At 39.3% G+C, this 17,825-nt stretch overlaps 1 protein-coding gene across 9 annotated transcripts in view; it reads left to right on the top strand.

The window, feature by feature from the left end:
* Positions 1–17,825, top strand: part of LOC116853437 (obscurin) — a 50,590-nt gene that overhangs the window by 21,323 nt on the left and 11,442 nt on the right. For 4 of the 9 annotated variants that reach the window (XM_032834517.1, XM_032834518.1, XM_032834524.1 and 1 more), the window contains 15 exons: positions 2,611–2,775; positions 3,075–3,212; positions 3,302–4,379; positions 5,174–5,428; positions 6,292–6,327; positions 7,079–7,324; positions 7,734–7,875; positions 8,019–8,416; positions 8,549–9,453; positions 9,789–10,368; positions 12,239–12,394; positions 13,272–13,376; positions 14,418–15,221; positions 16,804–17,206; positions 17,634–17,817. In XM_032834517.1, coding sequence (XP_032690408.1) covers positions 2,611–2,775; positions 3,075–3,212; positions 3,302–4,379; positions 5,174–5,428; positions 6,292–6,327; positions 7,079–7,324; positions 7,734–7,875; positions 8,019–8,416; positions 8,549–9,453; positions 9,789–10,368; positions 12,239–12,394; positions 13,272–13,376; positions 14,418–15,221; positions 16,804–17,206; positions 17,634–17,817 — 5,595 coding nt within the window. Of the gene's footprint in view, positions 1–2,610; positions 2,776–3,074; positions 3,213–3,301; positions 4,380–5,173; positions 5,429–6,291; positions 6,328–6,407; positions 6,639–7,078; positions 7,325–7,733; positions 7,876–8,018; positions 8,417–8,548; positions 9,454–9,788; positions 10,369–12,238; positions 12,395–13,271; positions 13,377–14,417; positions 15,222–16,803; positions 17,207–17,633; positions 17,818–17,825 lie in introns of those variants that run through there. The other 5 variants (XM_032834520.1, XM_032834519.1, XM_032834521.1 and 2 more) reach the window with 4 other exon arrangements.

Here is a 17,825-nt window from a genome sequence, read left to right as displayed (position 1 = left end):
GTGAGAAGTAACGAGTTACTGTCGCGGAGTTGTCGAGAGATATCTTCAAGGCGAAATAGAAGAGACGACAGTCTTACCTTTGATCAAATTCTCTTCGAAACAGCGTGCGAGACATTTAGTTTCAACATACACACACACACACACACACACACACACATACACGCTTGACACCTTTTTTCCTCGCCGAGAAAATTGCCAACTCAATTGGCGTATAGTGACAATCGCGAACAACCGAATATACGAACATATAGCCCGACCTATATTTCCACTCGAATTTTATTGCACCAGACGGAAATAGCGCGGCGCTAAAGCGCTTTCCACTTTGCCTTGAAATCATGTCTCCTCGACATAATTGCCGCCCGTTCACTCGAAATACACACGCGAGTTAACGAGGCGCGAATCACCTGCATCGTTTACAAAGCTTTCAGTATGTATGTACCAAAAAAACTCGAGATTTTCGATTAGCGTCCGCTCCCGGGTGTGAACTTAACGAGATATGCCAGATGTTGAAATTTATTTCTCTACAAGATATATCAACACTTCTTCATATTTATTTATCTATTCATACAAGAACGATATTCGCCGTAATATTTCGGTATGAATGACGGGAGTGACTTTTTGTAAACATAGAAACGTTTGTTTTCATTTGCATTTAATTTTTACATGGAGAGAATATCGTGGCTTCTTTTCGAGTATGTGTATGTGTGTGTGTGTGTGTGTATATATATATATATTGCAGCTTTAGATTATTCTTCAGAATATTGTAGCTTCTTTTCATATAAATTCTAATTTATGTCAATCTTACCCTGTTTTCTAGTAGCGCAAAAATAGACTCAGTATAGTTTATTTTCCTAAAGAACATAATCAATACTTTACCAGTAAACTTTAAGCATAATTTCTCAAATATAAATATAATACATACACCGAAAAAAATAGTTGAAAGAGAGAGAGAGAGAGAGAGAGAGAGAGAGTTAATGAGACTTTACTAGAATAAACAAAATTCGCTTAAGCGAACGTTTAAACGATTGAATAAATTATATAGTTGCTGTGATAAGTCATATATACATTTAATGATTGCGATTTAGTTCATAACTATATGAACGCAACTTATTATTACACGAACGTGTAATTTGCTCAATAGGCATATTTTTTTGAAGGCTAGTGATCGCTGATTTTGTCAATTCAACTGTTTTTTTCTCAGTGTACGAAACGGAAGGACAGTAAATTAAAATAGAATGTGTTATGTTTCTCAATTAAAAAATTTGGTAGTAATGTTTATTATAAACTCCTCTCTATATAGAATATAAATGTGTAAGGGAGATGGGAGAGGAGAGGGAACAAAGAACAGGCTCTGAGATAGCATATTAAAATTGTCTAAAAATTGAAACAGAGCTTATTCATTGCGACGTTCGTTTAAGCCAAGTACATTAATGCTATTTCCAACGTTAAATACTATTTGGGCCGGATGCCCGCAGAAACGAGACAACAAGAATTCAGTGGGTTAAATGCGACTGCAAAACATTCTTAAGTTGAAGATTCTTGGCTTTACACATTATTTAACACATATCATCATCGCGGCAGACCGCCGTTACGGTAACGCGCATAAGCACGTGTTCTAAAATAAGCGCGATGAATATTAATGTCCGAAGTCTGATACAATGCCATTAGCTAATTATTACTTCGTTCTCATCAACAAGTCCGTTATTTTTGGAACAGGTTTGCAATACACGGACGGATATTTTAATCTGTTTCTGAGTAGTACTGAGTAGTAATGAGTAAGTACTGCCTGAAGTATCTTTTAGGGCCGGTTTTTCAATAATAGTATAAACTTAGATTTCAAACACTGTTAAACAAAACAAACGCATTGTTAGAATAGAGTTTAAACTTGAATTCAAGTTTAAACTGCTATTAAAAAACCGACCTTAGTGTTTTCTTTTTTAATCAGAATTAACTCGAAGTCCGATACAAATGTCATTAGCTAATTATCTTTGTCACTACCAATAAATTTGCCAAGTTGAAACAGGCGCACACATTTATTCGGGTGTGTGAAAAGAATTCGGTTCTTGTTTTCTTTTTTCGCAATCACGCGAGCCTCTCGCGCTTTTAGTGTAAGATATTTTCGCGACGAGAACGCGATGCGCAATAAACAGCGCGAGAGAAGAGATCGGCGTGGAATCTGTCGAAGAATGTTTTTTGATAATGCGGACACCCGGTATAAAAATGACGCTACAGATTATTTTGGGTTTGCGTGTATAAACGTGTGTGGGCGTCGTTACAGATTTAGAGAGCTAAAAGCGGTTGGTCCACACGGCGGATTATCTTTTGAGCCACGATATGGTCCATAGAAAAATTTCGTGCAAACAAGTCGGATATAAGCGTGAAGCGTCGAGCGATGGTAATAAAAGCGCATCGAAGTGTATCTACTGCGATACAAGTTAATTTGGTCCAAGGACGATTAGGCGAGCTGCGCGCGCGCCCGTTACGCAAATCCTTATTTTTCATCGTAATCGTGGGCGCGCTTACCGAAACGAATCGCATATTGATCCGTCTTCGCGTCTAAACGTAAGAGCCAACGAATTAATTGAGAAAAATGCGCTTACCGTTTCGCAGGAGCTGGTGAAATATTCGACCCGATTAGGCGAAAACTGCGACGATCTGCAAAAGGCGCTAGAGTTGATGCTAGGAATCCCTCACAGGGCAACCGACAATAAGTTCATAAGTAATATCGAGGGTTACAAAGGGAACATTCACAAACTTGGTAGATTGCTCACGCACGTAGGTATACTCGTGCTCAAAGGAATTAGCATTAATTAATTAAAAAAAAAAAAGAACGAGCGAATTAAACTACATCGAGCAAGAAATTAATTTCTGTAATTTTAGTTTATTTCTATATTCGAAATTTGTCGAAATTGATTTCTATATATGCAGTTTGTTTCTATAAAATTGTCTATTCAGTACTTCAACATAATAAATTTGCTCGTTCTTGACTGTCCTTTATTATAATATATCGACTTATACGAGAGTTGCAATTGCAAAGCATTCAATCCATCGACTAATTGTGTTCATGTTTCCAGGAATGGTATACAGTTATCGATAAAGAGGGAAGAAGTAAGGAGAGATACTTGTTCTTGTTCAAAGCGCGAATCCTCGTCTGCAAGGTCAGGCGGATATCGGAAGACAGGTCGGTTTTCGTCCTAAAGGATATTATTCGAGTAAGTAACAGTCAACAGTATCGATTATATTATAAATTTGATTGAACGATGCATGGAACGATATAACGAACTCGGCCTTCTTGTTCCAGCTACCAGAAGTAGAAGTAAAAGACCACCTGAAGGACATACGATCCTTCGAGCTACACAATCCAACTGTTCCCAATTATCCTATCACTTTAGTGGCTCACAAGGACCCCGTGAAAGGCTACTGGCTCAAAGAGATCCGCGAATACGCCAGTGACTTGGTCGCTCTTGCTGAGCACGCCGCGGACGACCTTCAGGTAACCGAAGTGCCGGAAACCAAGGAGGAATCGAAGAGCGACGAGAAACCAGTGCCGGTACCAGTGAAGGTCGAACCGCCGCCACAGGCGAATCCGAAATCACCCGAAGTACAGGTTACCCCGGTTCAGAAGGAAGTCAATCCATCGAAAGCGCCGAAAGCGACCGTCAATCCGAAGCCAGCGGAAGAGGCGAAGGCGAAACCAAGTGCTCCGTCGAAAGCAGTAGATTCGGCGAAGGACTCCGCGAAGGTTGTAGAGAAGAGGAAGGAGAGTGACGCGAAGAGAAGCGTGGATAAGGCGGCTGACACATCGGAAGTGAAGAAGACCAAGGTCGAGGAAGCAGCGGAAGAGGCGAAGGCGAAACCAAGTGTTCCGTCGAAAGCAGTAGATTCAGCGAAGGACTCCGCGAAGGTTATAGAAAAGAGGAAGGAGAGTGACGCAAAGAGGAGCGTGGATAAGGCGGCTGACATATCGGAAGCGAAGAAGACCAAGGTCGAGGAAGCAGCGGAAGAGGCGAAGGCGAAACCAAGTGTTCCGTCGAAAGCAGTAGATTCAGCGAAGGACTCCGCGAAGGTTATAGAAAAGAGGAAGGAGAGTGACGCAAAGAGGAGCGTGGATAAGGCGGCTGACATATCGGAAGCGAAGAAGACCAAGGTCGAGGAAGCAGCGGAAGAGGCGAAGGCGAAACCAAGTGTTCCGTCGAAAGCAGTAGATTCGGCGAAGGACTCCGCGAAGGTTGTGGAGAAGAAGAAGGAGAGTGACGCGAAGAGGAGCGTGGATAAGGCGGCTGACACATCAGAAGCGAAGAAGACCAAGGTCGAGGAAGCAGACATGTCTCGAAGATACTCCGCGAGTCGGTATAGCGCCTCTTCGAAAGTCGTGGAAGGTAAAAGCTCGATTGCGAGACCAATTGAAGTATTCAATGTCGGTAGGAACGTTTCGTCGTAACTCGATGTCGCTTGTGGCAACTCGTTGAAGCTAGCGATGTCGCATTGAATGTATGTCGTAGCTCTGGCCACGTAACTTGTTTCGTCATGCAGTACATGAAGAGAATATATTATAGTTTTCTTTTTCATATAATTTCTTTTCTATTTTACTACGGACCTGTTCTTTTCTGAAGAACTTTTTGAACTAATGTATATTGATGCAAGTGTGAAACGAATATATTCTGTTTTACTATAACTTGTTATACTAGTGTACATTAGTTCAGGAAGTTCTCTGAAAAAGAACAGACCTTATGTTATTTTGTGACGCAATAATAGAACTATCAGTTAAGTTTATCTTGCTAAGGAATACAGCAAAGTTTCCACAGAGATTCCAGCTCCTAAAATATAAACAGTAAATGGTAGGATGGTAATAAAATAAGAGACAATGTGTCCTTCAGTTACAAAATTTTAAAGTAATTTTTGCTATAAAATTCTCTCCATGCAGAGCAAGTATTACATATTACGTTTACGTGCCAAATTATAAAAGAAGAAAATCTCCTATTGATTTTTCTTGAGTCTGTTCTTCTGACGAATTTAAAGATTGTTTATTAAACTATTATAATGATATCGCTTTATTTTGCTTGAGCGTAACACTTGGGAGAAACGAAGAAAAAACAATTCTGAATTCTTCATTCGAATTCTGTGAACGTACTGTGTATCGAGTAGTAAGGTTGTTTCTAACTAACACCTGTAGAGTACTCGTCGGTATCGAGCAGTCGTAATGGCGTGTCATCATACATGGAATCAGCAACGTCCGCTATGGAGACGAAGACATCTTCCTCGATGCAGGGCTTGGATCAAAAGTCAGAAAGCATAACTTCCTATGAGACTGCGATCACCGGCGGAACAGCGGAATCCAACGTCGAAAGTCATACGGCCAAAGTTGCTCTCACCAGCGACGCTGGCAAACCCGTGTTTGTCAAAACGATAGAGGGACGCAGTGTAGAACGTAAGTTTGCGACATAAAAACTTTATCGAGACGTATCTAAATATATCAGATGCATCGTATTTATATGAGATGTATCAGAAATCACACATTTTATGAAAAGAGCAGTAATGCTTGTTACAAAACGTGACATTCATAATTTTCAAATTATGAGCAGAAGAGTTATTGATAGTTGTATAAGTTATCTCTAACTAAGAAAAAAAGACAAAATTTATTTTATTTATTAAATTTAATTAATTAATTAATTAAATGAGCTAATAAAAGCCAACTGTATTTATTAATTGTGATTATAAATTCGGTTTAATAAAAAAATCGCAATTAACAAGCATTGGTTCTTATTTTATATATTTTAATTGTATTTTTGAGAATCTGAGATATTTTTTGTGCTTAAAGTTAATTTTTATATTGAAAAACAAGGAAAAATAAAATAGCCAAATAATTCGCGAACATGAAAAAGCGCTCGTGATTCCTGATACATCTTTTACGCGATTGAGTATACGTGAACATTATATTTAATGATCTTAATATTATATATGTAACTAATATTTATTCTAATTCTGTATACAGAATTTATGTGATATTTTGCAATATTATTTATCATATAAGCTATATAAACACAGTTATTTATCGTCGAGTCTAGTCGGTTATGGCTGGAAAAAATTTTTTTCGTGGAAGATTATATTTTGCTTTATCACGAGACACATATTAGATATCGCAATTTATTTTTGAGAAGTATTTTTGAGAATTCAATGTCGAAATGACGAAGTCGTTCGAGTATCTTCGAGGACCCAATATAAAATTTTCGAAAAATAACGCACACCTCATTCGACGATCGGAAGACATAAGATACATTTTTACTGTTCTAGCGACGCGACCAAAAACGGCATTGATACACGCCATAGGTAAAGTGACACGTACTTTGTACTTAGTTCATCGCCGTTCACTGTTCTCCGCACTTCTTTCATATGTCTCTCTTTAGACTTTTCTCTTATAGCCAGCTGAGTATTGCTGAGTAAATTGCTTCTAGACGTAATACCACCGTTGCTAGTTGAACACGCTTTATCACTAAATCTTAGATATCAGCTGTACATAATTTTCTACACTAAACACTTACACTTCTCACTCGCATCGTCAAGTTACTTCGACACCGACATCGTCTCTACACTCATGCACATTTACAGCAACACCGTTTTTTTCTCTACTCCTACACAAGGTTCGTATTTATATTACATTGATTAAACATGTTTTACTAGTTTTAGCTTACATTCGGGTACTCTTGAACGGAACAGTTGCAGAACCGTCGGAACGAGTTTCTCGGCTAATTGTGTCTGAACGTTGATAACACATCGTTGTTAATTATTTTATGCCTTAAATGTGGCCTGTTAGCTTTTGCAATCTCATTTTCACGAGTTATAGTTCGAAATGTTACTTGTTACTAGTCGATTATGTTACATTAAATCTTCATTGTATATCTACATAGTAATCAAACAGCACAGCACATAGAGTATTCGTGCACAGCGTCGTTATTCATTTCGAATATCTGAAATAGAGGAAAATCGCACCTGAGTCGACGTATTTGCTTCTCACATTTTCGCACTTCTCGGGATTAAAACTCGTGTGTGGCTCTCACGCTAACTTGAGTTACTCTTCTAGCCGGAGAAGTTGCCATCTTCGAGTGCACGATGTTAATGACCGACCCGACCACCAGGATGCAATGGCTGAAGGACAACAAGCCGATGGAGGACAAGCTGGCTGATCGCGTAGTCACCACAATGTCCGACAATATTTGCAAGCTCGAGATCCAGAATGTGCACGAGTCGGATTCCGGGATATACATCGCGCGAGCTCTGAACGCAAACGGCGAAGCAACCTGCACTGCACAGCTGATAGTCCAACAACGTAAGTCGATCTAGAATAAAGAGAAGATTCATCGGACTTTGTCTATTAGATACTTTGCAGACAGCGCAGATGTTTAAGATGCGTTTTAGAGAGTTTTACACGTCTAAAAAAGTGTAATGTCTTTCAGATATTTATGTTATCTGTATTTTTATAATATATCTTTTAGATGTTTATATTCTCTATTCTCTAAATATATTTACTCGAAAAGTACGAACAGCTTTCGAATTAAATTTAATCAGAAGTTTGTCCAATCAAAGTTGAGTAAAGCATTTAATTTTAAGATTCCGAGTAACAGTATTTTTGCTATCATTTCGAGTGAATTTTCATATATTTGAAAGAGATTTTACTTGAAAAAATTTAGAAAATACAACACAAGAAATTTTGTTTACTAATGCGAAAAATGTTACAGCGAGTCCAGAGGAAAAGAAAGCAAGAGCAGACGCAAACGCGCCTGTCTTCTTAGTGCGTTTGAAGGATACCGAGCTTCTAGAGAATACTTATCTGCGTTTCATGATCAAGGTCAAGGGAAATCCCAATCCGGAAATGAAGTTGTGAGTCTTCATTTGAGTCGTACAAATACATAGAGAAAATATTATATTTCTATTACAAAAGTCTATGATAATTTTTACTATAATAAAATTCCTTCCGTATATAAAATATAAATTTCTAAAATAAGTTATATATCTTCTTTCAGTTTCAAAGATGGCACTTTGATTGATGTGAAGCACGAACGCGTGAAGATCATACGGGACAATGCCGAAAAGGGATTCTACGAGCTAGTGATCGCTGACGTTCAGAAGCAGGACGCTGGCAAATATTCGTGCACAGCCATGAATCGCTACGGCGAGGCAACGTGCGAAGCGCAGGTGACTGTGACGGACGAGAAGCCACTCTTCGCTGGGCTTCCAGAAGGTCTTCTTGAGCTTGGAACCGAACCGCATTTTACTTGGTTACGCGATGGCCAGCCGTTCAATCCTGAGGAGAGATTTAAAGTTCTCTTTAAAGATAACGAAGATACTCTGGCGTTGGTGTTCCAGCACGTGAAGCCCGAGGATGCTGGTCTTTATACGTGCGTAGCACAAACCAGCACAGGTAATCTATAACTATATATATATATATAATTATTATTTATTAAATAATAAAATTTTAAAGAACGAGAATTTGGTTGCTGCATTGTGGGTGATTTCAGTACCTTAGTTAATCCCGAGCTATTTTTCCATATAGGTAACATCAGCTGTAGTGCGGAATTAACGGTGCAGGGTGCCGTGAATCAGTTGCTAAAAGATCCAGAGAAGCCGAAGCTACAAACGGAATCGAAACAGTCGGAAGTGAGCATCGGTGGGTCCGCAATGCTGGACCTGCAAGTGAAGGGTTATCCGAAGCCGGATATTAAGTGGACAAAGGACGGTCAAGAGATCGTGGCTGGTGGCAGAATCAAATACCTCTGGGAAGATGAAGAGTCGCTCTCTTTGGTAATTAAGCAGGTCACTGCCAAAGACGCCGGCGTTTACACCATCACGGCCAAGAACGAACTGGGCCAAGACAGCACGCAGATCGAACTGATCGTCAAGTCCGCGCCTAAGATCACGCAGAAGCAATCCGACATGATGATTCTCATCGAGGACACCGACACGATGACTGTAAAGGTGGAAGCCACTCCACCACCGGAGGTTACATGGTACAAGGATGGTCAGCAGATTTCAGAGAGCGACCGTATAAAGATCAGCAAGGAGGGCAGCGACACGTACAAGTTAGTGATCAAGAAAGCGAAGGTGACCGACGCGGGCTCGTATTCGATCGTCGCGCGTAACGAGGTCAATCAGACGACCGAGATCTGGAATGTTGGCATCAAATGCCCACCGAAGATCAAGAAGAAGCTGGGCGAGCCTCGAGTGATCAACGAGGGCGACACGTTGAATCTTCTGATTGAGGTGGACTCCGAGACCGAACCGACGGTCAATTGGTACAAGGACGGTGAACTTTTGAGCGCGAGCGATCGCGTAAAGATGACAAAGAACGGTAACAATCACATACTCACGGTGAATAACGCGGTGGTGGAGGATGCGGCGTTCTACAAGGCCGAAGTGGTCAACAAACACGGAACTATCGCGGACGAAACGAGAGTCAGGGTATGATATGTAGTATATATAGTGAATCTATCATACAGAACTCGCAATTTTAATTTTAAGGAATTTAGGATTAATCTTTCTGAAAATGTCGAGATATCAATAATTTTCAAGATACAAACGATTAAGAAAATGGGATTTTTCGTGAATTAAACTTTGGGTATCACAGAATTTTCTTTAATCAATTTCAAATACAATAACAGAATTTTAACTTTATACAGATATAATGAAAGTGTTTTAAGTTGAGTTTTAAGTAAATTTTATTTGAAATCAAGTGAAAAACATGCCCGATGATTCTACCGATCGTCTGGCCTAAATACTCGGCGAAACATTTACAGGTGCGCGGCATACCGAGATTCAAGACGAAACTGTGTGACATCAGCGCGAATGAGGGCGACCTGAACGTCGAATTCGTAGTGGAGATCGAGGGCTTCCCGAAGCCGAACGTACAATGGTTCCTAGGCGATGTAGAGATCACAGAGAAGCGTACGGAGTACACTCGCGTAGAAGAGGGCGACAATTACAAACTCATCATCAAGGAAGTGAAGACCGAGTTGAAGGGCCACTACACGTGCAAAGTGCACAATGAGTACGGCGAGAACTCGAGCAGCTCGAATCTGACGGTGAATACGCGGCCGAAGTTGCTGAAGAAACTGGCGGATCAGAGGTTGAATGAAGGCGAGACGCTTACGCTGACGTTCGAAGTGTCCGCCACACCGGATCCGGAGGTCAAGTGGTACAAGGACGGCGAAGAAGTGTCGGCGGACGCCAGGATCAAGATCACCAGGGACAGTCAGCGCAAGGAGAGCTACGATCTGACGGTGACGTTGCTGAAGGGCTCGGACGGCGGCCTGTATGAGGTGCGAGCCGAGAACGCACTGGGCTACGTCACCAGCAAGAGCAAAGTCATCGTGCTAAGTGAGTATACGTGCCTGCTCTTTTTCAACATAGCTCTGGAACTCGACTCCGACGCGAACATAAATTCCACGATAAAATAATAATACACGCACACATACACAACTTTGAAATAATAAAATATAAATAAAATAATTAAATGTGCGAAATATAGCTTGCTTCAGAGATCATTGACTTTCATCATCTCTTTATGATTGAATGGAAGTTAAATACTGTTGAGTTTTCCTCTTAGAACGTTTTCTTGGCTTTACAAGTATTTATCTTCGTGTCGCGTTTGATCTCTCAGTCGAGTTCCGGAGTTAAACGCGGGGGATAATTTTAGCAGAGTTGAAAGAATCGCACGAGGACGGCTGAAACCGTGATAGTTGCCGGAACAACGGTCAGCAATAGACAGTGAATGTCTCTAGTTTTTGAGAAATTGCAGCAGTAAAGTCGTCGTGTTTCGACTACGTTCAGTAAGTACCGAATGCAAAGCGGATGATGACGATTCCCTCTCCGTTTTGTTTTCGTTTTTCTCGATGTGATATTTTGCGAAATTCTTCGACGACCTTTAACGACGAGGTTCAATCGAGATCATCTTTTTCTAGATAGCTCCTCTAGTTGTGCGATAGATCTGTGTGTATAGAAAGAACTCTCTCCCGATCTCCACAAACGAAAGGGAAGAGCGCTACCTGCAGACGCGTCACATCATCGACGTTGACGCAGAACATGTGTTTTCCGTTCCTTTTCTCTTTTTTCTATCTTTTTCTCTATCTTCTTATTGATCTGATGCACACTGCAAAATAAAGTGCGTTAAAACACCTCATTTTAACGTTAACGTACGTTAACGTACGTTAACATGACCTCATTTTAAGACAAACTATGCTGGCAGTTTAAATTAACTCACACAGAAAAAAAATTAGTATTCACTTGAAACTAATATACTCAAATTAACAATCATTGTTTCATATATAAGCAATGATATATATTATAATTCTGTTGAGAATTTTAAATTTCAACAATGTTGCAATTTTATTAGAATATTATAATATAAGAAGTGCAATATGATTTTTTAAATAATATATGAAAAGGATATTATAGCTTTTTTTTCATAAATTCATTTCAATTTTAGTTTATGTCTTTAATAGTGCAGGGATAAACTGTCAGTAAGATCCATCTTGCTAAGAGACATAGTAAATTCTGCTAGAAATATAGCAAATTTTTTATATGAATAATAATATGAAACTGCTAATGTAGCGTGTTAAAAGGGAAGACGTTAATATGTTGTTTTAATATATTTCGGCGTCACTTCAATTTGCAGTGCAGTGCCCGTAGGAATTACTTTTGCATTTTCAAGGGCTACTTTCTTCTTGTTGTCTTTCCCGTAATCGCAGGCTCGACGGGTGAGTGTGAGAAGGTGGAAAAAGAAAAAGAAAGTATAGGCATAGCCCTCGAAAATCGTCTCGAAAATGCAATTTTGAGCATTGACCTACACGGAAAAAAATAATTCTGTTAATGTAACTAATTTTCTGTTATCTGGGAACTAAATGAAGAACTGTTGTAGGAATCAAAAAATTCCTGTAAGAGATTTTTACTTAGCCAAATGTTCTCAGTTACCTCAATCAAGTTTTAACGCAGTTGAATATTCAGACAAGCATTTTCGATCACAATAACAGATATTACTTCTCGTCAGCGAGTTTTTCGTCTGGTCCCCACCCAGTTACACCAATTGAAATTTTTTTACCGTGTAGACTTACGTTACTGTACTATTGCTTCTTGTGTACACGCTGGAGTGTGTCTGCACACGTTCCAATTTTCTCTCTGAACGTCACGTGTACTGACATCTATCGCGTCTCGAAGCACGTCACGATAGAAATTCGATGTACTTCTGTAGCTGAAACGGAAGACAAGCTCGACGAAAAGATACAGCCGTCGAGGGAGAAGGCCGAGAAGGTGACGGTGCAGGAGGAGAAGACGCAGGCGAAGAAACTGACGGAGGAACAGGTGCCGCAGCAATCGAGTCTGCTTGCCGAAGAGTCGGGATCGGAAGGTAACTGGGTCAACTACGTCAGAGTGCATAAGAATGAGAATAGAATGTCATCTCTTCACTTTTTTTCACCTCTTCGTTTGGAAGGCAACAACGAGCAATTGCGCTTTATGACAATCGAAACGCCGATTCGCGCGACTCGTATGACGTATCCACATGTTTCGTCTGGGATATCATCATATACTGAGAGATACTTTAATTCTAGGATGCATCGCACAGGAGAATTTTCATGACAGTTTTTCAACAAGTTTTTCGGTGCAAATTTCGATTTTTTAAGTGGATGATTTTTATACTGAAAAGAAATTATTTGGTATTTGTAACTATAATCATATAGAGAAATATATTTACGACAAAGTGAAGGAAACCAATTTTTTAAATTATATTTTACTATCATATTAATGATAACAACCATCGTTATATATGTATTACTACTTACTACTTTCGTGTTAGAACAACCAAAAATATGGTTGGGACTAAAAATAACTATAATTTTAGTTAAATTAACCATTTTTCTCTCTCAATGTATCTTCTGTTTTTCACTTTTCATTGTAGAGTCATGCATCCCAGGATTAATGATCGGAGACAATTAGCACCGCTTCTCGCGCGCCCCTTGTATACTTTAATCGTCGCTTGATTTTGTTCCAAGTACACGTGTAAAAGCAGTCTCATAGAGAGTTAGATAGATTCGCGTGATGCACCGTCGTGATTTATTACCGAGACGCACAGAACACACGGAGCGCTTAATTGTCGAGCTCGTGATTAACATTACTCGTGAACTCGGCAGGTTAGTTAGCGTAGCTTACGTGTATCGAAGAGATTTCTTGATTAAGAGTCGCTTGACGGTGGTTCGGTGGCGAAACAATGTCTGGTATAAATTTAGGTCGCGTCACACTGGAGAGACAAAACGTCCAAGTAATTCAAGGGGACAATGAAACGATCACAATCTCCGTGGCCTCCACGACATCTCACGAAGCTATACTCACAGGTAATTTCACATACATACACCACGTTGGAAAAACGTATGCACCCTTCACTTTTTAAGCAACCAAGAGACGCAAAGGTCTGAAAGATGTCTTATGGTAGTCTACACTGAGGAAAAAGATGGAGACTGTTTGGATGAAAAAAGATCCTTTAAGTAAATGCTTATTATTATTACTTTCTTATCACTTAGCATTATTGCTCAGTCAAATAAATTATAGACACTGTGTGAGAAGAAATATCTAAAAAAATGAAAAATATTTATTCTCAATGGGTATTAATAACATAATTACTTAAATCTAAATTCTTTTATTTAGAAAGAATAAACTACTACAAAGTTTTAAGAAAATGTATATTTTTTTATTTAAAAAAAATTGTTTTTTATTACAGGAATATCTATATTGGTATAAGTAAATGTATTATTAAAAAATAAAAAAATCCATAAAAATTTTTTTTTATTTCTCACACAATTTTTCTCTCAGTTTATAGTTGCTGCAATGAATTATAGATTGCATTGCAATCTGATCAGCAATTATATCAATGCAGTGTATTGTTGAGTCAACGTAAAATAATTATAATCTGTTATAATTTGTTTTGTTTAATAATTTGCATAATAATTATAATTCATTCCGGAGACAGTATTTTTTCTTTGAACGAGAGTAATTGTCAATTTTGTCGACTGAACCGCTTTCTTTTCAGTCTACGCAATCTTTCAGACTTTCGCGTTTGTTCAGACATATAAACGATACTCGCTCGATAACTAACAACCACACGAACAGACAGGGAACACGAAACCACATTACATCTGTCGAAAACTAAGCGTGTCTGTTCGAAGATGGTTTCACTTCGAAGTTTCTTGTCGACGTCTGCTTCGATCGTGGTCGAGCAAGTGTCCTGTTTAATTGTGCATCGCGTTATTTATCGGGACGAGTACATAAAGGATCGTTTCTAAAGACACTGAAGATACAGGAACCGCGCACACGTCGACGACTATGACGACGACACGCGGCTATTAGTAGTCGAAGGTATGAGGTCAGGCGGTTCGCAGGTCCCGACGAAAGTCACACGATCAGCAAGATGACGGCAACCAAGGTCGAGTGCCGAGAGTTCGGTGTCAATTCGGGACCCAGCGTCGAGGAGGTCGCTTCCTACGCTTATACCGTGCAGGAGGAAAGCTCAAAGCCGCAGAACGGCGTGCTGATCGAGGAGTTTTCGGAGACCGAGGAGAAACGGTCCAACTTGGCCGTCAATCGGGGTGTCACGATCGTGTCCGTGTCCGACGACGAATCGACCCTGAAGGCGCTCTCGCGGGACGTCAGCACGGAGGACATGCAGGCGGCTGATTTGCCAGAGGATCAACGAACGACGAACGGCTTCCTCGACGAGCCCTACTTCAACGGAACACCAGAGGACGTCAGACTGCACCGTGTCTCCAGAATCACGGAGACCATCGTCGAGGAGCGCTCTTCCGAGGAACCGTCGTCGGCGGTGTTGTCGAGCCAAACGCTGCAACGAGAAAGTCTCGACACGAAAAAGATGAATTTGCCCGGCCAAAGCGCGACGATCAGCGACGTGAGTCCGGCGAAGAAAGTTGCTGAAGAAACTTTGGAGCAATCACAGAGCGCGGCTGTAGCTCCTGGCGGCTTGTCGAAGGGAACCGCGAAGCTCGAGAAGGCGGAAGCTACGAAGACGTTGTCGAGCGAAACGTTGTCGCGACAGAGTTCTCAGAAAGCGCTCCTTGACGACGATGACGATGGGATCGACGAAGATATGAAGAAGCTCCTAGCTCGTGTTAAACGGCAACGTAGCGAGCTAGACGAAATTCTTGATAAAGAGTCGGGCAGAGAATCAGGTACAGCCGCAAAGTTCCATCGATAGCTTCGCCAGTTAACTTTAATTTCTCAGCACGACGACTCGTTGGAACGTAGATCGCCCATCATCTCTGTTTTTAACTGACAGATCGAGATCTCGCTAATCTTCTCGCATGTCGTTGAGTTCACGATTTTATTGTATTCGCACGTGTTAGCGTGGAAGCGTGAAACTATAAGAAGTTCATTAATGAGTAAAATCGCCATGATTTTTACATGAAAATATTATATCTAAATTAACCATTTGAGTCTCTCGAGTATCTCTTGAGTATCCTTGATGACAGTTCATTGGAGCAATATTAGCTACAAAAGAGAAAGCCTCAATATGTTCAATATTGGTCTAGTATTTTAAAGTAGACGCTTTGCATTTTATAACCAATATAGAATTTTGAATATTGGTAATTTATTTATTATTAATATTGGCTACATATTGAATTATATTGGCTCAATGTACTTTTAATGTATGCCAATATTGACACATCTTATGCAACACTAGCAATTTATTTACATTTTTTTTATAATCAATATTGGCTATATTAGTCCAATACGCTAATGTAATCAATTGGGATAATGTAACGCCAATCAATTGTGTAGTAGGGGAGTATCCTTGAATTTAATATCTTAATATTATGTAATATATTTATAAATATCTTCAAAAGTATCTTCAAAAATAATAACTTTAAAAATAAGAAAATATTTTATGTACATTGTTTAATAAAGTGCTTTTTTAACTATGTAGTTACAATTTATTTGTTTTGTGTGAAAAAATTTAAATTTCTATCAATTTTTTAATTTTTTATAAGCAAATTTTTCATTTATTGAAGCTACTTTTAAAAAATTATTTGCATTTGTGTGTCTGATATATGCATATCTCTCTCTATGAAAAAATACTAAATTTCTAAAATGAAAAACTGAGACTCAAAGGGTTAATATTATATTGGATTAATAAAATATTATATATAATATACAATATATTACTAAAAAAATTATATGTTATAATATATTACGTAATTTAATTTTTATATAATATTTAATATTATATTAACCTCCCAAGGGAGAGTTGGTATAATATTCTTAGATTCTTTATATTATAATGCGTATTCTTTTTTTAATATTTATGTTAATATATCTTATATTTATGCTTCCATGCGTAATATTGATTGTTTGTATTCTCAAACATTATCTTATTCGACGTTGACTTATAGTAGCTCTGTTACTGTTCATCGTCTTAAAAGTCTATGTATCGAGGTAAGGTTGCGGCTTTCACACTCTAAACAGCGTTGATTGATTTCGTAATCTTCACCACGTAGAGCTTGCCGAGCACCCGCTTAACCATAAGCGCTTTTAGGTAAGTACATTAAAAAGATTATTCGATAGATATGATAAAAAAGCACAGCCTGATGATTGAGCAGTAAAGGTATAAGCACCATTAGATGTGAGCACCGAGTTTCAGCTTATGTCCGTTATCACGTATATTTTTCCTTTAAAAAATAGGAACGTAGTATCATGAATTCATACTTGACTCTCCGACGAATGGCGGCTTATTCCTCTCGTTTATTTACGCAGCACCGCCTCATGTGTTGAGCACCAATCTCACCGACCGAACGATCTTCGAGACGCAGAACACGCAGTTCGAGGTGAATGCCTCCGGTCTGCCGAGGCCGGACGTGAAGTGGCTGAAGGATGGCAAACCTCTTCGATCCGGCGAACGGGTGAGGATCAGCACATCCGGGGAGTTGTACGAGATGGATCTCAGCAAGGCTACTCTCGAGGACGAGGGTGTCTATTCGTGCGTCTTGACGAACAAACTGGGCGAAGAAATTGTGGAGGGTTATTTGACCGTCGGTACGGTCGACGATCTTCGCAAGCCGAGATTCACTGAGCCTCTCAGTGACGTCGATGTTGCGTTCGAGGCTAACGGAGAGTTCAAGGCTGTCTTTACGGCCGATCCGGTTCCGGATGTAAGATGGTGCGTATGCAGGATAAAGAGTAGAAAGCTATTTTTATGCTATAGCTATGAAGCTATAATTATTTTTCGTCTATCTGCACTAATATTTTAAGCACCATGCTCGACATTTTTCGAGTTAAGAAGAAAGGAAGTACACGCGTTTTCTAAAATAATATAAAATTATCTTTGTCTTCATTTTCACATGTTATATTTCATTAAAAGATTAAATATTTATAAAATTTGGGAGTAGAACTTCAAAATCTTGCTTAAATCTATCTATGATAAATATCAACAAGTTTCATATATCTTTTGAAATATTTCACAGTATGGATAAATTTGACGCTTGAAAAGTTAATTCGAAATTTCAATTTCAATATTTAAGTTGTAATATGAGTTATTTCTTGATAGCAAAAGAATGTTATTGGTTATATAGAAATATATTCTGTAGGTACTTCAAAGATCAGGAGATTCCGTCAGATGATTCTAGAATCAAGTCTACCATCGCTAACAGTCCGGCAGCGGACAAGTTGACAGAAAGTAAAGTTACGTTAAAGGTGCCGAAATGCACCAAGGAAGATACTGGGGAGTACAGCTTGAGATTGATAAACAAATGGGGAGATGCTGAGTCTAACGTAAGTAG

The sequence above is a fragment of the Odontomachus brunneus genome, unplaced genomic scaffold, assembly GCF_010583005.1.
Source record: "Odontomachus brunneus isolate Ranch 3 - 2012 unplaced genomic scaffold, Obru_v1 Obru_scaffold_322, whole genome shotgun sequence".
Lineage (NCBI taxonomy): Eukaryota > Metazoa > Arthropoda > Insecta > Hymenoptera > Formicidae > Odontomachus > Odontomachus brunneus.
This window is presented reverse-complemented; position numbering and strand designations above follow the sequence as displayed.